At 46.5% G+C, this 24,251-nt stretch overlaps 2 protein-coding genes across 5 annotated transcripts in view; one reads left to right on the top strand and one right to left on the bottom strand.

Moving 5' to 3' along the window:
* Positions 1-17,828, top strand: part of ABCC10 (ATP binding cassette subfamily C member 10) — a 37,223-nt gene extending 19,395 nt beyond the window's left edge. For 2 of the 4 annotated variants that reach the window (XM_031964801.1, XM_031964802.1), the window contains exons 11-22: positions 7,059-7,136; positions 7,344-7,538; positions 9,344-9,494; positions 9,668-9,857; positions 11,655-11,998; positions 12,387-12,556; positions 13,804-13,964; positions 14,660-14,913; positions 16,230-16,375; positions 16,513-16,610; positions 16,818-16,930; positions 17,306-17,828. In XM_031964801.1, coding sequence (XP_031820661.1) covers positions 7,059-7,136; positions 7,344-7,538; positions 9,344-9,494; positions 9,668-9,857; positions 11,655-11,998; positions 12,387-12,556; positions 13,804-13,964; positions 14,660-14,913; positions 16,230-16,375; positions 16,513-16,610; positions 16,818-16,930; positions 17,306-17,438 — 2,033 coding nt within the window. In that variant the 3' untranslated portion in view covers positions 17,439-17,828. Of the gene's footprint in view, positions 1-7,058; positions 7,137-7,343; positions 7,539-9,343; positions 9,495-9,667; positions 9,858-11,654; positions 11,999-12,386; positions 12,557-13,803; positions 13,965-14,659; positions 14,914-16,229; positions 16,376-16,512; positions 16,611-16,817; positions 16,931-17,305 lie in introns of those variants that run through there. The other 2 variants (XM_031964803.1, XM_031964805.1) reach the window with 2 other exon arrangements.
* A 97-nt stretch (positions 17,829-17,925) lies between these two features.
* DLK2 (delta like non-canonical Notch ligand 2) lies at positions 17,926-22,019 on the bottom strand. Its single transcript, XM_031964806.1, has 6 exons — positions 21,946-22,019; positions 21,166-21,283; positions 20,751-20,814; positions 19,819-19,949; positions 19,021-19,165; positions 17,926-18,725 (listed from the first exon to the last, which is right to left on the bottom strand). The coding sequence occupies exons 2-6, from the start codon at positions 21,239-21,241 to the stop codon at positions 17,984-17,986; spliced, it is 1,158 nt and encodes a 385-aa protein (XP_031820666.1). The 5' UTR covers positions 21,242-21,283; positions 21,946-22,019; the 3' UTR covers positions 17,926-17,983.
* Between the last annotated feature and the right edge of the window lie 2,232 nt (positions 22,020-24,251).

The raw sequence follows: 24,251 nt of genomic DNA, 5'->3' as shown, positions 1-24,251 counted from the left end.
AGGAATTACTGTGCCTGGAGTTAGGAAGATCTGAGTTCAGATGTGGTCTTAGACACTTGCCAGCTGAGCTAATCACTGCCTGTCTCAGTTTCCTCAGTTCTAAAATAGGAATGATAATAATTATATCTATTACACAGGATTGTTGTGAGACGCAAATGAGATAATATTTGTACAGCACTTACCACAATGCCTGGTATATAGTGAGTGCTATAAAAATGTATATTCTCTTTCCTGACTCCGTCTTGTCATTTGGAGTATTCAGGTCTGGGTACTTGGGTTTAAGGACAGTGTTGATAAACTGGAGATTGTCCGGGGTGCGGTGGGAGGGTAGCAGGGAAGGTAAAGATTCTTATGTCCATGTAATTTGAATATTGATTGAGGGAGCTGGGTGTGTTTAGCCTGTGGAAGAGAACCTTTGAGGTGGGGCTTGGGGATAAGACAATTTTGTTCAAGTCTATGGATGGTTATCATTTGGAGTTAGGATTAAAAGTGCTTTATTTGGTCCTAAAAGAGAAAATGGGAGAAAGATGCTAAGAAGCAAATCCAGGTTTTTCATCAGGAAACGCTTCCTAACAATTAGAGCTATCCAGACATGATGTGCCCATGCATGAGGAGGTTGTGAGTAACTACTTGTTGGGTATAGTGGGTTATAGAGAGGATTCCTTTGGTATGCGTGTTGGACTAGATTCCCACTCTCACATTTTGTGATCTCTCACTGCTTGGTCATGAGGTCCAGATGACACCACTTAAAACGCTTCACCAATATTTTTTTTTGTTTCCTTTTTCTTTTCTTTTAAATTTTTTAAAACTTTTAATAATATTTTATTTTCCCCAAAACATGCAAAGATAGTTTTCATCTTTACAAAATCTTGTGTTCCAGATTTTTTTCTTTCCTTCTGCCCCTCCCTAAGACAACAAGCAATCTGATATAGGTTAAACATGTGCAATTCTTCTAAATGTATTTACATATTCATCATGCTGCATAGGAAAAATCAGCTCAAAGGGAGAAAAAAATCAAGCAAACAACAACCCCCCAAAAGATGAAAATACCATGCTGTAATTCATGTAATTCATGACTCTTTCCATCACATCTATTGGAATAGCCATGAATCACCTTATTGTTGAAAAGGCTGTCACAGTTGATCATCACATAATCTTGGTGCTGTGTACAACATTCTCTTGGTTTTGCTCACTTCACTTAGCATTAGTTCACATACATCTTTCCAGTCTTTTCTGAAATCATCCTGCTGATCATTTCTTATAGAACAATAATATTCAATAACATTCATATACCATAACTTATTCAGCCATTCCCTAACTGATGGGCAGCCACTCAATTTCCAGTTTCTGGCCACTACAAAAAGGGCTGCTACAAACATTTTTGCACTTGTAGGTTCTTTTTTTTAATAGCCTTTTATTTACAGGATATATGCATGGGTAACTTTACAGCATTAACAATTGCCAAACCTCTTGTTCCAATTTTTCACCTCTTACCCCCCCACCCCCTCCCCTAGATGGCAGGATGACCAGTAGATGTTAAATATATTAAAATATAAATTAGATACACAATAAGTATACATGACCAAAACGTTATTTTGCTGTACAAAAAGAATCAGACTCTGAAATATTGTACAATTAGCTTGTGAAGGAAATCAAAAATGCAGGTGTGCATAAATATAGGGATTGGGAATTCAATATAATGGTTTTTAGTCATCTCCCAGAGTTCTTTCTCTGGGCATAGCTGGTTCAGTTCATTACTGCTCCTTTGGAAATGATTTGGTTGATCTCGTTGCTGAGGATGGCCTGGTCCATCAGAACTGGTCATCATATAGTATTGTTGTTGAAGTATATAATGATCTCCTGGTCCTGCTCATTTCACTCAGCATCAGTTCGTGTAAGTCTCTCCAGGCCTTTCTGAAATCATCCTGTTGGTCATTTTTTACAGAACAGTATAATATTCCATAATATTCATATACCATAATTTATTCAGCCATTCTCCAACTGATGGACATCCATTGCACTTGTAGGTTCTTTTCCCTCTTTTGTGATTTCTTTGGAATGCAGGCCCACTAGAAACACTGCTGGATTAAAAGGTATGCACAGTTTGTTAGCCTTTTAGGTATAGTTCCAAATTTCTCTCCAGAATGGTTGGATCATTTCACAACTCCACCAACAATGCATTGGTTTCCCCACATCCGCTCCGACATTCATCATTATCTTTTCCTGTCATCTTAGCCAATCTGAGTAGTGGCACTTCACCAGTCTTAAAACCCTGATCAACTATTGGGATTATTCTTTTTGTCCCTGCAATATTATTTTTATCATCATCATCTTCTATTAATCAACAAGCATTTATTAGACACTTAACTATGTACTGGAAGCACAAAGACAAAAATGAAGCAGTTCCTATCTCTAGGGAGTGAACAAGCTATCTTGAAGAATAATGTGGGATTGGGGACCATTTTATATAATAATTGTCATGTCCTTGAAGAAATATTTAATTGAACAAATATTTATTGAAACTGAGATGGCTGTGGAAAATATGCTGGATCTGGAGTCAGAAAGACCTGAGTCCCAATCTGTCAGTTTTTTCATCTATAAAGTGAAGTTAATCACAGTACTTCCTTCCAAGGCTGTTATGAAAATCAAATGAGATGACAAATATTGTTATTATTGGTCAGTTGTTTTCCAGTCATGTCCAACTCTTTGTGTCCCCATTTTGATGCTTTCTTGGCAAAGATACTGGAGTGGTTTGCCATTTCCTTCTCCAGTTCATTTTATAGATGAGGAAACGGAGGCAAACAGGGCTAAGTGACTTGCCCAGAGTCAGACAGCTAGGAATGTCTGAAGCCAAATTTGAACTCAGTAAGAGAAGACTTCCTGACTCCAGGCCTGTTACTTAACTGCATCACTATCCAAAGTCATGTTCATTGTTTCCATAACACTCTCTATTTGTCTCTCTTAACTCCCAGTGAGTCCTTTCTTCTCATTATGTGGCCAAAGTACTTAAGCTTCAGTTTTTGTCCTTCCAGTGAAGAGTGTGAGTTAATTTTTTCCATGTTGTCTGATTTGATCTTTGTGTTGTCCAAGGGACTCTCCAAAGTCTTCCGTAGCACCACAATTTAAAACTGTCAGTTTTGCAGCATTAGCTTTTCTTATAGTCCAGTTCTCACAGTTATACATTACTAGTGGAAAAAACACAGCTTAGACTACTTTTATTTTTATTATTTATAAAGTGCCTTGAAAATATTAACGTATTAAATGCTGAGTATTTTTTTTTAATTGAGCACTTAAAAAACTTTTTTTTTTTTTTTAACACATTGCTTTAAGAATCATGTTGGGAGAAAAAAATCAGAGCAAAGGGGTAAAATATGGGAGAGATAAGAAAAACAGAAAAAAGTAGTGAATATAGCACATATTGATTTACGTTCAGTCTCCTTAGTTTTTTTTTTTGTTTGTTTTGATTTTTTTGCTGAGGCAATTGGAGTTAAGTGACTCGCCCAGGGTCACACAGCTAGAAATTGTTAAGTGTCTGAGGCTGGACTAGAATTTAAGTCTTCCTGACTTTAGGACTGGTGCTCTATCTACTATACCATTTAGCTGTCCCTCCTTAGTTCTTTCTGGATGCAAATGGCATTTTCTGTCCAAAATCTATTGGGATTGTTTTGAATCACTGAACTACTGAGAAGAACCAAACCTTTCATAGTTGATTATTACACATTCTTGCTGTTATTGTTTCACTCAGCATCAGTTCACGTAAATCTTTCCAGGTCTTTCAAAAATCAGTTTGTTCATAATTGTTTATAAAACAATAATATTCCATTACCTTCATATATCATTAATTGAGCACTTAGTGTGGGTGAGATACTGTCCATGCTACACAGGATACACAGATAAGTAAAACACAATCCCTGCTCTTAGGAAGCTAATAGGTATATAAAACATACATAAGCATCAGTACTATAGAGCAGAATGTAATAAATGCCATAAGCAAGGAACAAAATACTATAATCAAGAAACAGAGATGGGAAAGTTCATTTCTACTTACAGAGGTTAGAGAAACTTCTCAATCTCTTGAAATCAGAACTCTTTTGGGATTTGGCAGGGTAGGAAACGGAAAGGAAGACAATTAGGGTGAAGTGACTTCCCCAGGGCCACACAGCTAATTAATAACTGAGGTTACATTTGAACTCAAGTCCTCCTGACTTCAGGGCTGCTCCACCTTGCTGTCTCTAAAATCAGAATTCTTCTGTGCATGCCCTAATCATCTTAGTATAATTAGTAACCTCCTAGAGGGCAGCAGCTGTTTTTTTGTTTTTTGGTCTTTTTGGTGCTTTGCATGAAGTAAGTGCTTGATAAATGCTTACTTAGTTGAACCGAATTGCATTCTTTAACATAGAGCCCTCCATCATCATGGAACACTCTTCCCCATCACATTTTACATTCTATCCAAACTAGACTTGCTGGATGAATCCCTGGGCATGACCCATGCTTTTCTGCCTCTCTCTATCTCTGTCTACTCTAGAATCTCCTTCCTCTACATTTATGTCCACTGACATATGGCCTCTCCTCCCTATTTTAATTTGGGGAAGTTACTTCATTTATCCTAACCTCATTTTCTTTCCTCCTCCTCATCCTCCCCAAGAGACATCTCTCATAACAAAAATTAGGAATAAAAAGTTTTGACAAAATTTATTGAAAAAGTCTGAAGCTGTATACTGTATTCCACACGTAGCCACCCACCTTCTTCAAAGAAAGTAGGAAGGAAGATACTTTCTTATATATCTCTTCTCTGAGGCTAAACATAGTCCTTATAATTGTGAAGTGTTTGGTTTCTATTGTTTTAGACTTTTTCTTAGCTATTTGATTTTAAATTATTTATTTAGTATTTTATTTTTTCCCAATTACATGTCAAAACAATTTTTAATATTCATTTTAAAATTTTTGAGTCTAAATTCTTTTTCTCCCTCCCACTCTCTTCATTGAGAAGCAAGCAATCTGATATAGATTTTACATGTGAGATCATCCAAAACAAATTTCCATGTTAGTCATGTTATAAAAGAAAACATAGACCAAAAAAAAGACCCAACAAAAATGTTAAAAAGTTTTTTTTTTTTTTTTTTTTTTTTTAAAGTATGCTTTGATTTTTGTTCAGACAACATGGATTCTTTCTCTAGGGACACATAGCATTTTTCATGGTAAATCCTTGGATTCAAGTTCTCTTGGATCATTGTATTGCTGAGAATAATGAAGTCATTCACAGTTAATCATCATGCTATGTTGCTGTTACTGTGTACAATGTTCTCCTAGTGCTTATTTTATTTTTGTATCACCATGACCATCCTGCTCATCATTTCTTAAAGTTCAATAGTATTCAGTCACATTCACATAGCGCAATTTCTTCATCCTTTCCTCAATTAATGGACATCCCTTCAATTTCCAATTTCTTGTCAGCAGAAAAGAGCCATTATAAATGTTTTTGTATATATGGGTCCTTTTCCTGTTTTGTTTTATTTTCTTTTTTGGCATTGTGAAGTCAAAGGGTATGCATGTTTTTTTTTTTTTAATTACAGCTTTTTATTGACAAAACATATGTATGGGTAATTTTTCAACAGTGATCCTTGCAAAAACTTCTGTTCCAACTTTTCCCCTATTTCCTTCTACCCCCTCCCCTAGATGGCAGGTAGTCCCATACATGTTAAATATGTTAAAGTATATGTTAAATACAATATATGTATACATATTTATATAGTTGTCTTGCTACATAAGAAAAATCGGATTTAGAAAGAAAGTAAAAATAACCTGGGGAAAAAACAAAGATGGTATGCATGGTTTTTATGCTTTTTGGGGATAGTTCCAAATTGTTTTACATAATAGTTGAATCAGTTCACAACTCTATCTATACTGCATTAGTACCTCCAATTTTCTCAGATCCCCTCCAACATTTGTCATTTTCCTTCTCTGTCATATTAGCCAGTCTAATAGATGTGAGGTGGTACCCTCAGAGTTATTTTAACTTGCATTTCTTCAATCAATCAACAGTCTTTTAGAGTTTTTTTTTTTCATATGGCTATAAGGTTTTCTATTGTTTGTCACTTGGGTTTTTACTTATATTGTTGAAATCATTGTGTTTATTTTCTACTTCTGATTATTTCACTTTGTGTCGATTCATATAAGTACTCACATACTTCTCTGTAATCATCATAGTCATTGTTTCTCATGGCTCAGAAATAATCATAATGATAAGGATGATGATAGTGGCTCGCATTTATGTAACCCTTTAAGGTTTGGAAAGCTTTTTATACATATCTCATTTGATCCTCAAAACATGAGAAGCATGTATTATCATCCCCATTTTGCAGTTTAGAAAAATGATGCAGGGAGCAATTAAGTGACTTGCCTAGGGTCATGGGCTAGTAAGGCTCCAAGGTAAGGTTTTAGTTCAGGTCTTCCTCACTGAGTCCAGGTCCAGTGTTCTGTTCTGTCTGTTACCTAGATGCCTCATTCGTGTACCACAACTTGTTTTGCCATTCCTGAGTGGATGGGCATCTACTTTGTTTGGCATAGACTATTTTTAGGACTGGGCTGGCTTGCCTGGAAGCAGGCTATCCTGTTTCCCAGGGACAGCTAGCTGGCACAGTGATGGAGTGCTAGGGCTGGAGTCAGGAAGACCTGCGGTCAAATTCTGTCTCAGATACTTCCTAGCTGTGTGATCCTGGGCAAATCACTTAGCTCTGTTTGCCTCAGTTTCTTATATGCAAAATGATTTGGAGAAGGAAATGGCAAGGCACTCTAGTATCTTTGCCAAAAAACCCTAATGAGGTCACAAAGAGTTGAACACAACTGAAATATGAAGTGATTTTTTGAAAGCCCTGCTCAGTCCCAAGTGTCCAGAACACCATGCAAGTTAGAACCAAGAGGGCAGCCAGATCAGGGGCCATTGGAGGACAAAAGGTTGAAGTGACATAAGCATTTTTTGAGTAGCTGGTGTTTGGAGCACACTTAACTAAATGTTGTAACCTATTAGTAACTAGAGAATTTTCCGACCTTCATTCTAGGACCACCCTCTGAGATTCTGCCACTGGTACAAGCTACCCCCAATGCCCAGTCTGAGGATGAACAGAAGACTGAGTCAGGTGTGCCTTTCCATATCAACCCTATTTCCTCCCTCCTTTCTTTACCTTTCAGTCAGTATCTCTGAGATTATTAAATATTGGCCTAAATATTTGTCTCCTTCTCTTCCCTTCTCTTTCCTTCCCTTCCCTTCCCTTCCTTATGGTCATTCCTTTAACCCTAAATCCTCCGGGTGTGACTCCCCTTCTTCTCCTTGTATTTAATTGTAGCAGTAGCCTCAGAGGCATGGAAGCCAGAGAAAGAGAGTGAGGAACCCAAGGATCTGGGCCCAAATGCCAGCCGCCTGCTCCAGGAGGAAGGAAAGAAGGAAGGGGCTGTGGCTTTCCAGGTGTACCAGGCTTACTGGAAAGCTATAGGTGGGGGTCTCTCCCTGGCTATCATCTTCTTCTTACTCCTCATGCAAGGTAAGAGTATTTCTATGAACTCCCCAGCTCTCTTTATTCTTTAGCCCCTCCCTTTGTTCATCATTCACATCCCTGGGCTGGGCAGTCTCAACTCTTGGGTCCCTATTTCCTGGGATGCTCCTTGCCCTCCATAGAATACATGGTACTGCATTCTCTATCTCTAAGGTTCAAGGGAGTGACCATGGATGATACACTTCTCTAGTCTATAGTTTCTTCCTCTGACTGTTGGATTATTGGATTTAGAACTAAAGGATGAATAAATATGGATTTATTACATGATAACTGTGAATGAATGAATGAAAAAGCACTTACTTGGTATTTACTATGTGGATACCAATAGAATATTAATTAGGGGAGACAACCCACAAAACTGAGCTGAAAGTTCACAAGAAGTTCTATAAGTACAATGGTGAAGAGCAATTGGCAAGATCCAAGGGTTTTTCAGTTATATTATTAGGTCAGATGATAGTGCCTAGAATCTACAGGACACAGAGGCAAGGCATATGGTAAAACCTGGAGGACTTTAGGAGGTACTAATAGGGCAGTTGGTAAGGCCTAGTGATCCTCCCTCTGACTAAAAGGAATAGAATGGGTGATTCCTATCTATTTTAAGCCAGTAAAGAGAACCTGATGGGTTTTAGGTCACTGACAAAGTGGGGAAGGGGAAGCAAGATGCTCTCTATGAGCACAGGTATCACATCCCAGTTAGGCTAGCTTCTGGGACTGGGGATGGAGGTGGAAGTGGGGAAGGATGCCCCCACAGGCAGGTCTTCCAATCTCCTGGGTAACAAGGTAACATGGTAGAGCTCTGGTCTTGGACTCAGAAAGAGCTGAGTTCAAATCCAGCCTCAAGTGCTTTTTAGCTGTGTGATCCTAGGCAAGCCACTTCACCACTGTCTGCCTCAGTTTCTCCATTATATTATTTATATATAATGTGGAAATATAATCATATGACATAATATATATTATAAGTAATATATTACACAGACATATTATTCATATATTTTTTATAATCATAAATTATTCTGGACAATAATAACACCCATCTCTCATAGGGTTGTTGTGAGGCTCAAATGAGATAGTAATTGCACTTAGCACATAGTAGGCACTTAATAAAAGCTTGTTCCCTTCCTTTCACCTTCCCCTGTGCCAAATGTGCCAATATCTGCTTGAATTTGCAAAGTAGATCATCACTTCCAGTCTCTTCGTTTTACAGATGAGCAGATTGAGGCCCAGGGAATTAAGTGACTTCTCAGTGGTCATTCAGTAGTGGTCAGTGGCAGCGTCTACCCCTGGGAACGCCCTCTCCTTTATTCTCTAAGGCCTTACCTAGAAAACAGGGATACTTGTGCATGTGCTGTCACAGGCTTGCCATGAGTTAAACATTTGTGTGACTTACAGGGCTATTATTAGACTCTCTGAAAGAGAGGTGGTGGCCTTGGCCTTGAGCCTCAGCTTCCAGAGGCTGGGGGGCCTTCCCGGGATTTGGCTGGCTATGCCTGCTCTCACTCTTTTTAGTCTTCCTCTTTTCTCTTAAATTTGGACTGCTTCCTTCTTCCCCCAGACTGGCGCATAGGGCCATGGAGGAGGCATAGGATGGGTGAAGGGATGAGGCCGCCGGCCAGGAGACCCAGCAAAGGCGAGGGCTGGAGTCAGGGTCCGAGCCATCCTGGAGGCCAAGGGTGGTGAGGAGTGAGCCCCAGAAGAAGAGGGAGAGCAGTGATGGATGAGAAGAAATAGGCCCAGGAAAATGCAGGCGACAGTTTGGCTTTCCTTTCCCCTCCTTTTCCTTTGCTGTGTCTCAGGGACCCGGAATGCTGCCGACTGGTGGCTCTCTCACTGGATCTCCCAGCTGAAGAGAGCTGAGAATGGCTCCCAAGAGCTGTGGCACCTCACCAGCCAAGCGCCCTCAGTGCTCTCCCCGCAGCTACTTCTCTTCTCCCCTGGAGGCCTCTTGTGAGTGACCCAGGGGGGAATCTGGAAAAACTGGAGTCAGAGCCGAGTTCAGGGACCAAGCCGGGGCTTAGGAGTGGATCCCCGGGCCTCTCAGGGTGAGGGTGTGGAGTCTGTTTTGGGGTGCAGCCTGTGGCTGACAGTCACTGGCCTTATTTTCCCTTCCCTCTGTCCAGTGTCCCCGTGGCCCCGTGGCCCAAAGCCACCCCAAATAACTCCCTGAATGTGCAGTATTACTTGACCGTATATGGGGCCATTGCCGGTGCCAATTCAATCTGTACCCTCCTGCGGGCAATACTCTTTGCCGCTGGCATCCTGCAGGCAGCATCCACCCTACATCAACGTCTGCTGAACCGTGTCCTCAGGGTGAGTGAGCAAGAGATCTAGTGGGGGGGAACACAAGGGGAGGACCCTTTGGCCAGCTTGCTTCAGTCCAAAGGGGCCATTGTTCCAGCTCTACAATGCATTTTCTGCTTGGAGTCACTACTGTGCCATTGCCAGAGCTCCTCCCCTCTCCCTGGACAGCTTGAAGGGGATTGTCCTTTTCAGTAAGACAGCTCACTCTTCTTCACTGCCCAGAAGCAGCACATTGTAGAGAGGAGATCTGCCATGGGGCTCCAGTTCCAGCTTGGTCACTTGGCTAGTTGTGGGGTGTTGGATGACTCCCTTAATTGTGGTTCTTTGGAGGGTGGTGAAACTGCACTGGTTCTTTCTTCAGGGCAAGGTGCTCCTAGTATGGGAAAGGGAAACCCCTTTCTGATGCAGACCCTCAAAGCCTTACAGAGGTGTCTGGGGACTTGTGACTTGCCTATGATTGCAAAAGCAGAATTTGAACTAAGGTGTTTATGACTCGGAGGCTGATATTGTAAGCCACTATATCACTCTGTTTCTATAATAATAATGACTCATTTTATGGTGCATCAGGTTTTGCAAAATGCTTAACATCCAGTGTGAGCCTCATAATCCTGTAACACAGGTGCTATTATTATCACACCCACTTTGCACATGGGGAAACTGAGATTCCGAGAAATAGCCTCATCCACTGAGGGGCCACACAGCTAGAAAAGTTGTAAGGTGGTATTCAAACCCAGATCTTCCTGTCTTTCATGTCCAGGTCTTCACCACTAGGCAATATAGCCTCTGTGAAACTTTCTGACTCTCGGTTCCTTCATCTGTAAAACAGAAATTCTCTAACTTATATTACCAATTCTGCAAGGGAGTTGTGAAGAAGGCACTTGAATGAAACAGTGCTATAGAGCTGCGAATTATTGTTTTTGTTAGGAGATTGAAGAATGACCAACTGAAGCTATAATCAGAAGGAGTTTGGAATCCAGGTCTTGAAAGGAACCTCAGGAAGTCACATAGGTCAGCTAGTCTCCTGACAAAATGACTTCTTAAAGGGACTGTGAGATTTTCCTGTTCTTGATAAATTCCCTTCCAGAGAAGAAGCCTCTATATTTTCTCTCTCCTTCCCTGATTTACTGGTTAATCTTAATACCTACCCTTCATCTTAGTGCAATTGAAGATTTCCATCCTTTTAAGAGAGAGGGCAACTCTTAAGGAAGACCTCTGAAGTAAAGGGGTGAGAAATGTAGTGCCAGAGTGGCTTTTTTTTTTTTTTTTTTTTTTTAAAAGTTGCACCCATGCCTTTTGTTTTTACCTAGAGTCATGTCCCCATATACTCTTCCTCCAGAGGAACTGAGCCCATGGCATCACTTGCCCGCCAGGGTCTAGGCTGGCCATTATAGTTAGGGGGAATCCCATTGTCTTTCAGCACAGGTCCTTTTTCTCTGGGGGGATTTAAGCCCCTCAGGTGTCTGATTAGAGGCAAGAAGATGGACAGGCTGAGGCCCCACCAACTAGAGGAGATTCACGATCCTGTCCTCCCTCTTAGTGCTCTTTCCATCTAGCCCCAAATCTGCGGAATTTCTCCTACTTACTACTGTGCTCCCCCTTCCCCTAACTAGCCCACCCTCCCTCAGGAGACCCGCCCCCATAGCCTTCTGTCTTCTCCAAGATCTCCTGGGAGCCTCCTTTCTCTTCCGGTTCTCTCCCAATGTCAGAGCTCACAACTAATTCCTTCCCCTCAAGTTTCTTGTCCCACGTCCCCTGCCCGAAGCTCACCTCCCATCCCTCCAGCGTCATTGCCCCGACCATCCGCAGGCACCTGTGACGTTCTTTGATTGCACCCCGACGGGCCGCATCCTGAACCGCTTCTCCTCGGACGTGGCCTGTGCCGACGACAGCCTGCCCTTCGTTCTCAACATCGTGCTGGCCCAGGCAGCGGGCCTGCTGGGGTTGCTGGTCATCCTGGGCTCTGGGCTGCCCTGGCTGTTGCTGCTGCTGCCACCCCTGGGCGCCCTCTACTACTCGGTGCAGCGCCACTACCGTGCTTCCTCCAGGGAGCTGCGCCGCCTGGGCAGCCTCACCCTCTCCCCACTCTACACCCACCTGTCCGAGAGCCTGGCTGGCCTCAGCGTCATCCGGGCCGCGCGGGCTGCCTGCAGGTGAGGGGGCTCCCACCAAGCAGGGCTCCCAGCCAGGGCTGGGGACAGAAGCTCTCCGCTGGGGAGGGTCCGTCCAGGGATCTTACTGGGGGGAGATGGACAGAGCGGAAGCTCAAGGAGAAGGTGCCCATGGTGGGGAAGAACTGTGGTCCAGGAGCCTCAGAGGAGAAGGGGCAGGGGTCCTAAAGAGAAGGGAGATAAAAAGCCTGGAGGGGAAGGGCCCCAGGAGGCGAAAACCCAGGGGAGTGTGAGCATAAGGCAGCCATCTCCTTTCCACTGCTGAAGCCTTCTGAGTTTAGACATGGGAGTAAGGAGGAGGAGAACCACCCCCTGAGGCTGCTCCTTGGCACATGGGTGGGAGAGAGAAAGCTCAGCTCTTGGCCCTTAGGTTTGAAGAAGAGAATGAAAAACTACTGGAGCTCAACCAGCGCTGCCAGTTTGCTGCCCACGCCTGCCTACAGTGGCTGGACATACGGCTGCAGCTCATGGGTGCCACTGTGGTCAGCGCCATTGCCGTCATTGCCCTCATCCAGCATTACCAACGCCTCGCTGACCCAGGTGCCATCTTTGTTCCCAAAAACCCTCCCGTCTCCTCCCAACTTTTCCCTGTGTTTCTGTTTTCTATCAATGAACTTTCTGCCCTAATTCCCTCTTCCATCCACCTCCATTAACTGTACCTCCCTCCCTCCCTAGGCCCTGCTTCCTGACCCCACATTTACCTCAGCCCCCTCATTCTTGGTCCCACTTATAAAATGCCTCACCTGTTATAGGAACTACCCTCTTGTAGTCCCTATCTGGGTCCTTTCCCTGTTCTCAGCTTGCTTCCTTTTATTCTGCCATATGTGTAGATAAACATATATGTATACACATAAAAACATGTCTTTTCCTCATATACAAGCTGATTCAAGAAATGTTTAAGTACCCATTTTGTTGGGGGTTTTAGATATATTTATTTAGTAAATAGTATTTTATTTTTTCCAATTGCATGTGAACATAGTTTTCAACATTCTTTTTTTTTATGATTTTGAGTTTCAAATTTTTTCTTCCTCATACCCTTCTCCCAAGACAGCAACCTGATATAGGTTATACATGTGCAATCATGTAAACATATTTCCACATTAGTCATGTTGTAAAAGAAAAAACAGAACAAAAGGGGAAGAGCATACACATACACATACACGCACAATTTTTAAAAAGTGAAAATAGTCTGCTTCAATTTACATTCAGACTCCATAGTTCTTTCTCTGGATGTGGATAGTGTTTTCCATCATGAGTCTTTTAGAATTCTCAAATCATTGTATTGCTAAGAAGAACAAAGTGTGTCATAACTGATCATCACACAGTGTTGCTGTTACTGTGTACAATGCTCTCCTGGCCTGCTCGGCATAGATTCATGTAAGTCTTTCTGGCCTTTTCTGAAATTAGCCTGCTCATCATTTCTTATAGCACATTACCGTCACATAACACAACTTTCTGGGCCATTTCCCATTGAAATGGATGCCCTCAATTTCTAAATTCTTTGCCACTATAGAAAGAGTTTCTACAAAGATTTTTAAGTACCTATTTTGAACAACTCTTTGTGCTGTGTTAAAAATACTAAAATGAAATAAGCCATCTTCCCTTCCCTTAAGAAACTCAAAGTTTAATAATATCAGCATGTCACCTCTTCCCCCCCTCCCCCCCCCAGCCTCCTTCAGTAGTAGAGAAAGTCTGGAAGTGGCAGCAAAAACAGCAGTAGCCAGGCACCCTCAAGCCCAGAGCAGCCAACAGCCCTAGCAGGCTCACCACCTTCTTTTTCTCCTCAGGACTGGTAGGCCTGTCGCTGTCCTATGCCTTGTCACTGACTGGCCTTCTCTCAGGCCTGGTGAACAGCTTCACGCAAACAGAAGCCATGATGGTGAGTGTGGAGCGGCTGGAAGAATATTCATGTGACCTGCCCAGTGAGCCCCAAGGCCAGAAGATACAGGTATGGAAGCCCCTTCCCTTCTCCCCACCTCGGAGCCCCAAAACACAGCATTTGCTTTTCCCCTATAGTTTCGGTCCTAGACAGCCCCTTCTCTGTGGAGCAGAACATAGAGCCAAGGACAAAATAAGGAGAATTGGGGATTAACTTAACCCTTCTAGGTGGAGAAGAGGGTGTTATGTTGGGACAGTGGCTAAGCTATTCTTACACATCTTAATTCCTCACCACTCCCTTTCTTCTCATGTTCCCCCAACTGTCTTTTTTCATTCACTTGCCTTCACCCATTTCTCTCTTCCCATTTTTCCTTATCTCCGGCCTCTTCTCTTCATTGTCTCTCACCATCTTCCCAATTTCACCATCTTCTGTGTCCTTCACCATTTCTATCCTATGCCCATCCTCCCTACCTCATCTTTTCTCGCTCTTTCTACTGTTTCTTCTCACTCTTTTTAACATCCCTTCCATCTGTCTTCATTTCCTTCCCCTCCACAACCCACCTCCTCCCTCTCTTCCTGTGCTTTTTTGTACCTTACCATCTCCCCCAATTCTCCCACTTTTCTCCCCACCATCATTCCTATCTCTTCCCCTTATCTCTTTCTCATCTCCATTTTTGCTTCACTGTTTCACCTCCCTGCTACTCTCATGTTGGCCACATTGCATCACCCTCTCCCTTGTTTCTTCCTTCCCTTTAATGACCACAGGTAGAAGTGAACTGGCTGTCACAAGGACATGTGGAGTTCCGGGATGTGGTGTTGGCTTACCGACCTGGGTTGCCCAATGCCTTGGATGGGGTCACTTTCAGCATACTGCCTGGTGAGAAGATAGGCGTTGTGGGCCGGACGGGTTCTGGAAAGTCTTCCCTGCTGTTGGTGTTGTTTCGGTTGGTGGAGCCCAGTGCTGGGTGTATACTCCTGGACGGCGTCGACACCAGCTTGCTGGGCTTGTCAGCTCTCAGGTGGAGTTGGAACTGGGGCTGTCTTCCGCTCCTGGGATTCTTGCATCAGCTTAGAGGGCTTGGGATGGGGCTTCAAGGCAAAAAGAATGGGAATGGGGCAGTTTGGTGAAGCTGGGGAACAGGAAAGACTGATTGGTCCTGTGGGTGGAATGGGAGCCAAGAGAGAGATGGAAAAGCATCTGTGCAAAGAAATACAATTAGTTAGCCAATCAACAAGCATTTGCTAAATTCCTTTTTTAAAGTGCTATGCACTATGATAGGTGCTAGAGATAGCTATCTTAATCAAATCAAAACTCCTAAGCTTGGCTGTCAAGACCTTCTCCAATCTTCTTTTCTGTTTCTTCCATACCTGACTCAGGTCAGTTTCAGCAACCTGAGAACCCTTCCATGTTCACTGTGAATTCTCTCTTGGTTCATGCTGGTTTCTCTATCCCAGAAGGCCTTCCTTTCTTTCTCCTACCCAGTGCATCCTCTTTAAGGCTTGAGCTAAATCTTTGTCTTTCTAAACAACATAGTTCTAATCTAATCTTTGCCTTGACTACTCCAGCTCACCCTGATATCTGTCCACTCTGAATACTAAAGGGCCAAGCACTAGACTTGTTTCATGAGTGTCAGTTCTGTCCCCTGAGGAAATTTGAACCACTTACGGCCATATTTTATTTTCTTCCCTCATCCCCAAAGTGCCTAATAAACTGCTAGATACAAAACAGAATCCTAAAGCTTAGAGCTGGAAGTATTCTTAGAGGTCATCTAGTTTGACCTCCATACTTTCCAGAGGATACAGGCCCAAACAGGGGAATTAATTGCCCAAAGTCACACAGGTAGTGAGTAATAGCAGAACGGGGATTCAAAGTCAAATCTGAACTCCCAATTCAGGCCTCTTTTTTTGTTTTGTTTGTTTTTTAAGGCAATTGGGGTTAAGTGGTTTGCTCAGGGTCCCACCACTAGTAAATGTCTGAGGCTGGATTTGAACTCGGGTCCTCCCGACTCCATGGCAGGTGCACTTGGGATTGCTCTTTTTTTTTTTCTCCCCACTTAATAGTATTTTTCCCCCAATTACATGTAAAGATAGTTTTCAGCATTTATTTTTGTAAGATTTTGAGTTCCAAGTTTTTCTCCCTCCCTCCTTTCCCACTGCCCTCCCCAAGAGAGCAAGCAAACTCTCTCACTATTTTATGTTTTCCATTGGTTGATTCAAAGGTAGGAATTAAAGAGGTTCTAGCTCATATGTAGGGAATGGACCTTGGGGCCAAGCAGAAGATACCTGCAGTCCCTGAGACCAGCTCCTATTGTTTGTTCCCTTCCTTGCCTCTTAGGTCCCAACTGGCCATCATTCCCCAGGACCCCTTTTTGTTCAGTGGTACGGTCCGAGAAAACCTGGACCCTCTGGGTCGCCATGAGGATGAGGCACTGTGGCAGGCCTTGGAAGAGTGCCACCTAAGCGAGGTGATCGCTCCCCTGGGTGAGTTCTGGGGACCCAGCAGTGGGAGAAGCTGGTTGAGGATAGTTCCCCACCAGAGGTGAGGGGGGTAGGGGGCTGGAGGGAACGAGATTGCAGGAGGAGTGGGCCTCTCGGGATGACCAAGCCTTGCCCAACAGGCGGTCTGGATGGTGAGCTGAGTGAGGGGGGACGGAGCTTGTCCCTGGGGCAGAGGCAGCTACTGTGTTTGGCCAGAGCTCTCCTTACAGATGCCAAGGTAAGGAATGGGGCTAGGGTTTTGTAGAGGAGCATAAAGGTGGCCTTGAAAGGGAGATGGAAGAGCCCCGCGGCATTATTGGGGAGATGATACAAAAGGAGTTGGCTGTATCAGGGCTCAGTCCTCCTGTGCAGAGCTGGACAAGGAGGCTGATGGGGTGGATGCTGGGTTGGGATCCAGATCCAACATAACCCTCCCTCCCCCCAGATCCTGTGCATTGATGAGGCCACAGCTAGTGTGGACCAGAAGACAGACCAGCTGCTCCAACAGACAATCTGCAATCGTTTTGCTAACAAGACTGTTCTGACCATTGCACACAGGTAAGTCAGTGGAGTGGGGTGGCCAGGGAAGCATTCTAAGGGTGATGGGGGGAAGTTGGAGAAACTAAGCCAGTGTTGAAGGTTCCACTGAGGGGGCAGGCCAGAATCAGACCTTTTATTCCTTCCTTCTTCGGGGACTACCCAGAAGTTACTGAGGAGATATCTCTGTCTCCTCTGAGGCCATGTCCCTCTCCAGATACCATGGGTGGGAGCTGTCTCACCTTCAACTCAGGGGAGCCCCTAAGCAGCCTTCTCCTCACTCCCCCCCCAGCAGTGGACACCAGACCACTCAGAGTGGGTCAGAAATCTGAGAGTAGGGGAGTAGCACAGGGTCATCCCTTACTCACAGAGTGCCCACCCTCACCTGCCTCCTAGGCTCAACACGATCCTGAATTCAGACCGGGTGCTGGTGTTGCAGGCGGGAAGGGTGGCCGAGCTGGACACCCCTGCCGCCCTGAGGAGTCAGCCCTACTCCTTGTTCCAGCAGCTGCTGCAGAGCAGTCAGTGATGGCCCTGCCTCCTCTGAGCCTCGGCGTTGTGGTTCCCTCTTCCTCACTTGTCCTCGACTCTCTCTCCATGTGGGAGGGTTTAGGGCTTTTACTCTCAGGTGATGAACAGATGTTTATTCTCCATTTCCTCTGTTGGGTCATCTGGGCCTGGGGTCCCCAGGCCCTCCTTCACCAAGCATCCCTGCCTGGGCACCTCAGGATGCTCTCTTTGATACCAATCCTCCTTTGTGAGCTGCTGGTACTGGAGGAGAGCTCTGACTGGGCCAGGACTAGAACCTTGGACATGGGGCTCCAGGCTGGCCCCACTTGGGGCCAGGAGCCGTGGGAGCACAAGCTATCACTCACTGTCATTTTTGGTAATTTTATTTGATAAAACTTCTCTTGAACAATTTGTGTATTTAAAAAAATAGCATTTCTGATGTGAGGCTGAGACACCTCAGTGTGGGCGGGGGGGGAGGGAGCCCACAACTGTCTCTGGAGGGGAGGAGGTGTGAGGAGGAAGGAGATGGAGAGGGGGCCCCCTTCTGCCCCCCTCCAACTCCCATCACAGTGCTGTGGTCTTGCCAGGCTCAGGTGGGGAGCCAGGTGGAGGGGAGATTCCGGCAGGGAGCATGCTGACCTGGCACTCCTGGTCATGCTGCTCGGGGGGTATGGCATATTGGCGAAAAGGGTAGCAGCAGAGCCCAGCAGGGCAGTGGCCATGGCACCATGCCCAAAAGATCAGCAGCCCTGTGGTAAGGACCAGGGTGGCAGTGAGGACCCCAAATATCACTAACACAAGCAGGCTTGACTCCCCTAGGCCTGCCTCCTGTCGCCTTACTACCTCCTTCACTGAGATCCGCAGCAGCCCTGCCCCCACGCTGAAGGGGGCTGGTACCGTGAAAGGAACCACAGCTGCAGGAGTGGATCCAGCAGCACTCTCTGGCTCCGTAGGGAGGTCCAGGGCTGGGAGGGCAATCTCACATGTCTTGCCCCCATAGCCATCAGGGCAGAGGCAATCGAAGTCATGGACACGGTCCCGGCAGCGGGCACCATGCTGGCATGGGCGGCTGGCACAGTCATCCAGGTTGATAGTACAGAAGCGGCCAGCAAAGCCTTCAGGACAGTGGCAGGAGAAGCGGTTGATGCCATCATGACAGGTGGCACCATTGGCACACGGCCTCATTAGGCAGTCATCCACGTTGACTTCACAGCGTGGCCCCACAAAGCCTGCCAAGCAGCGGCATGTGAAGTTCTTCGCAAAGCCTTGATCATCTTGGCATTGCCCACCATTCCGGCAAGGGGACCTGAGAAGGGTGCGATGGAAAGGAGAGAGTTAATAGTGACAATGGACCAACTCACATCCCCACTCTGGGCTGGCTGGCCTCTCTACACACAGAGAAGTTTGGACTCCATTTTTTCTGAGGTCTCTCTTTCACCCTAAGCTTCTGTGACTCTCTCCAAATCCATTCACCTTCACCTTCTACATACTCCCTATTCCCTCCTCCCACAAAGCTCCTTTGCCCTCACACCACCCTAGCTGCTTCTAATACCTTAAAGTCTGACCCAAGCCCCTATCTGGCCAATTACATTGCAACTCACCCAGCATGCTCACAGGGCCCAGTCTTGCGCTCACAGTTATGCCCGTGAAAACCTGGTGGGCACACGCAGTGGTACTCCCCATCCCCCTCATACACACACTTCCCTCCGTTCTGGCAGGGCGGCTGCTTGGTGCAGATGTGCTCATCTGGAAGGGAGAGAGGGATGCCTCTGGGGAATTGCCTTTTGCCCTCCACCCTTCACCAAGTACAGCCTAGGGACTTCTGAAGCTTCGCCTCAGCCCGTGTCTAGCTTCCACCTTTGGGACCTTCTCTTGGTCAGCCTCTTAGCCACGTTCCTTCTCTCAAGATCATTGCTGTGTAATGAAAGCCATGCCATTCTGGGAGGCAGGTGCTGAGACCTGGGCTCTAGACAGCTACCAGCTGATGAGCTTTTGAGTAATTCATTTCAGTGCTCTTTCTTCCTCCCCATGCCCCACAATGTTTTTCTCCCAATTTCTCACCATTAAAATTAAGACTGTCCCACCTACCTCACAGGATTATTACTGTAAAGAACGAATAAGAGTGAGTTTTTATTTTTGTGCCTTTCTTAGTATCACTATCCTAAACACAATGCCTACATCATGCCTATACTTTGTATTACCATACAAAACAGAGTGTGTTAAGCACCTGCTTAATAAATACTTGTTGATTTAGTGATTGAATGAATATGAAAGTCTTTTATAAAAATGTAAAAGGCTGTTGAAACCTAAAGAATTCGTATTCTTAGGTCTCTTTTCATTTCCCCTCTAGGTCCACTTTACCTGAAGGGCTCAGCAGGTGTTTCCATGCCCATTCTCACCTTTGTCACAGAATTTGCCAGCCCAGCCATTATGGCAGATACACTGCCAGGGTTGGTGACAAGTGCCATGTTGGCAACCAGGCATCCTGACACAGCGCTCACAGTGTAGTCCCTCCCAGCCAGGGTCACATCTGGGGAGGAGGATGGAAGCACAAGTTATTCTTTTGGGAAATTTCAGGGAATAAAAGTCAAAGCATCCTCTCCCCCCCCCCCCAAAAAAAGAAGTGAGTAAGTTGGGATTTTGTATACAATCCTGCAGTGAGCCCATCTAAGAGGGATACAAAGTTAGCAATGCTTTGGAAAGTTAAGTTCATCTCTTCACATTTCATATACTGAGAAACATGTACTTTTCCAGTTCTTAAATCCTACTACAACTTGCAAAAACAAAATCTAGTCAAAGGGCTCTTCTTTTGTTCCAACCTCAATCTCACCCATTGTCATTTACCATCAACCTTTCTTATAAACAAGTCCCAGTAGCACTGGGAATCTATATAGGTACCATTAGGATTCCTCCAATCTTCTCTAATCCTGACTAAACCATCCCAACTCCTTTTCCTGCCTTTTTGGCTGTACTTCCTCTGTTCTCTTCAACCCTACTTATCTCCTCCATCTGTTCCCTTCATCCTTCTGACCCAGGGAGAAAAACTTTAGAGGGAAGAGGAATTTAGTGAAAATACAGAGATGGGAGATAAATGTTGTACTACACTAAGTGCTGGCAGTCCACAAAAGGCAAGGAGGGCCACAGGATTACTGCTCCCCTTTCCTGAGATTGAGGGAAGAAGCAGAAGCAGCGTGAGCCTCCAGACCCTTTGGCCTCTTGTAGGTGGGAAGGGGAGGGAGCATCTAGAGAGAGAGGCAGGGAAGAATAGGGAGAATGGGGCATGGGGAGGGTTTGAGTGCAGACTAAGGATTGGGAGATCCCAAGCACCTACCTGCAAGTGCCGTCTGGCTCACAGCAGCCGTGGGCCAGATCACAATGGGAACTACAATCATTGGCTACAGGAAGTAAAAAGATAAGATTAATACTCTGAGATGGCACAAATCAATGTAGACCCCAAGGAGGAAATCTACATTTTGAGTGAGGAGGATCTTGGTCTTCTTGGATCAGAACAAGGAGTTTTCTTCTCCAAAAGGGCCTGGATTGGGAAGGGTCAGATTCATTGGGTCCCTCTCAAGGACACCGATGGTCAGTATGGGTGTAGTCCCTGTTTCTACCGGCAGAGGTCAGTGTGGGAACAGGGGACTAAGGCTGAGGCTACTGGTCAGATCACGGGGGAGGGGAGGTCCGCCGGCAGCTTCAGCTTTCCTACCCCCCGCCTCCGGGGGTCCGGGAGCTTCCACACTCACCAGGGGTGGGCTGTCCGGATGCCCCCAGGATCCAGAGTAGAGACACGAGCTGGAGGCAGCGGCAACCGTGGGGCATGGTCAGCGCCGGCCCCAGGAGGGACGGACGGAGGACGGACACCTGTGGGACAGAAGGAGACTAGCCTACAAGGGTCGTGGAGATGAAGGGGACAGCGCCAGAACAGAATGGGGGGCACAGGGATAAGGAGAAAGGGCGAGGATGGCGGGAGTGGGAGAGATTCAGGGTGACGAGGTCAGAACCTGGACGACAGGGGGTAGGGGGCGAAGATGCCAGGCGCCACAATGGAGAATGGCAGTGTAGGAGTCGGGAGGGTGTACCCAGGCTGTAAGGAAGGGTCTCTGGCAGCAGAGAGAAGGGGAGGGGGCTAGAGCAGAGGCGCCGAGGGGGGAGGGCGGCAAGGTCGCAGACGGAGGGGCAACCTCCCAACCTGTGACTGGGCTCCCTCTCCCCCCCCCCCCCCCCCCCCCCCCCCCCCCCCCCCCCCCCCCCCCCCCCCCCCCCCCCCCCCCCCCCCCCCCCCCCCCCCCCCCCCCCCCCCCCCCCCCCCCCCCCCCCCCCCCCCCCCCCGGCCTCTCACAGCTGCCCCCACCCCTCGCTCCGGTTTGGCGACGGCACAGGGCCGAGACACCCCCACGTTACAATCTCCCCCTCGCCGCTCGGGAAGGCGCCTCGCGCCTCTGAGCCCCCTGCCTCCAATCGCTTCCCCCCTGGCCTCCCCCAGCCCCCCTCCCGCGCGCTCTCCCTCCAGGGTCCTCCCTCACCTCGGGGGTGACGGCGCCGTGCGCCCCGGAGCCCAGCCAGCCTGGGAAGCGGAGTGCGGGAAGCGGGGCCGGGGGATCCTACGGGACCCGGGCCGGAGCTGGGGGCTGCGCAGGGCGGCCCCCTATAGGGCCGAGGGGCCGGCCAGGGAAGCCGCATCCATGCCGAGCGCTCCGGGAATCTCCGGGCCAGACCAGGGAGCGGCGGCGGCGGCGGCGGCGGCTCGGTGCGCTCAGGCCGCTTGCCAGGGGCGGCGTGTGCCGGCAGAACCCGCCCTCCCCCGGGGCCGCCGCCCGCCCGCCCGCCCGCCGGCCCGCCCCCCTCCCGGCTGGGCTCGCTGCCTCAGGCACCGCGCCCCCCATCCAGGCCCCACATCCGCGCGCACGCACGCACACACACACGCGTCTCACGCCCACATCTCTCCCCCAGCGCTCGCCTCCCTCCTTATAGCCCCCTTTCCACTCACCTCGCTCCCGCCCACCCTTTACCCGCAGCCGCGATACCCACCCGCTCCCGTGCTACCCCGTCTCCAGCTCCGAGATTCAATGAGCGTTTATTTAAGCCCAGTGTGCCAAGCACTGCGAGGCTCTGCACTGAAGCAGCCCCTCTCTTCAAGGAGCTTGCATTTTAGGGGGTGGGGGGATTACAAAACGAGAGGTGTGAAATACGCAGAACATGCATGGCGATTGGCGGGTACAGGAGCATCCTAGGGGCCGAAGATCGGGGAATGCCTGTAGGGAGTATCACTTACGGCTCCTCAAGCATGAGGCCTTTTAAACATTTATTAGAGATTTCTAGACAAAAGGATGCTGCCCTAGAGTTTTGAAACCAACAATTCCCATTTTACATTCCCATCCCTTCTCTTCATCCCTTCTCTTTCTCATTTCTTCATCTCCTAGTTGTACCTCCCCTTTGTGGTCTCTCCTGTGTGCTTTCCAGTTTTTGCAATCCTTAACTTCCATCTCTTTCCCAATCTTCCCCTTTACCTTTTTCCTCCTCCTAGTTTCATTTAGCCTCACAACTCTTTTATCCTTCCAGCATAATCCCATGTAACTCCTTAATTTCCATCCCTTCCTCTTCTCTTTGGTACTGCCTCCCACCGCACTTCCTGTCTTCCTTGATTCCTTCAAACCTCCAAACCCATCTCCCTTCTGTCACGCCTTACAATCTAAATACTTTAACCTCTGACATGCACCTTTGCAGATTCCACCTTCACACCAGCCTAACTCCCAACACATTTTCTGGTGTGGCCTTGCTGGCCAACTCTCCCTGACCCTATATAGGGTTTTCTTGGCAGAGATACTGGAGTGGTTTGTCATTCCTTCTTCATCTCATTTAACAGATGAGAAAACTGAGGCAAACAGAGTTCAGTGACTTGCCCAGGCTCACACAGCTAGGAAGTGTCTGAGGCTGATTTTGAACTCAGGAAGAGGAGTCTTTCTGACTTCAGACCCAGCATTCTATCCATTATCACCACCACTTAATCCTATTCTACCATGATGCTAATCATCTGGCCAACTCTGTGCAAATTAGACATTAAGGTGATGACTAAAAAGGCGTTTTCTTTTTTGAACAGAGAATCTGCAACATCTTCCCATTCCTTCCTTGAACTCTGACTTTTTCATTTAGGAAGATTTCCATGCACATATTATTCTGCCTTCGTCCTCTCTGGGTTTCCTGCCAGTATAAGAGGGACAGAGGCAGATGGCAGAAATATCTGCCCAGCTCCATTTCTCCCTCTCTTCCTTTCCTCTCTCTCTCCTAAGATTTCATTAGGTCATCCTTTCCTCCGGTAATCTCTCAAGCCTCTGTGACCTCTCCTAAGCACTGCACTCACTCCAACATAGTTATTTATGGGTATGCTCATACTTCTAGTAAATTTTAAGCTCTCAAAAGTGAGACAGTCCCTGCCCTTAAAGAGTTTACAATCTACAATGCCCTGCCCAGGTAAGGAGGCACTTAATAAATGCATATTAATTAGGGGAGTTACCTTTGTGTCCCTAGCCCCTCAAAGAAGACATTGAATGTTGGTAACCATTTGTGGGTTTGAATTGAATTAGAGACATTCCAACTACTGTATAATTCACACTGACTCAACGGTCTTTCAGAATCAGGGGTACTTGTTATTAAGAGGCAGTACAGAACAGTGAAGAGAGCATAAAATTTGGACCTAAGTGATGGGTTCAAATCCTGGCTGCCAAGGGGACCTCAAGAAAGTAATTTTATCTTTCTTGGACTGTTTCTCTGTTTATACAATTAGAGGGTCAGATTAAAAGACCCTGAAGATCCTTTCCAGTGCCAAACCTAT

This window comes from Sarcophilus harrisii, chromosome 4, assembly GCF_902635505.1.
Source record: "Sarcophilus harrisii chromosome 4, mSarHar1.11, whole genome shotgun sequence".
NCBI lineage: Eukaryota > Metazoa > Chordata > Mammalia > Dasyuromorphia > Dasyuridae > Sarcophilus > Sarcophilus harrisii.
The sequence above is the reverse complement of the archived record's forward strand: the minus strand, read 5'-3'. Positions and strand labels throughout refer to the sequence as shown.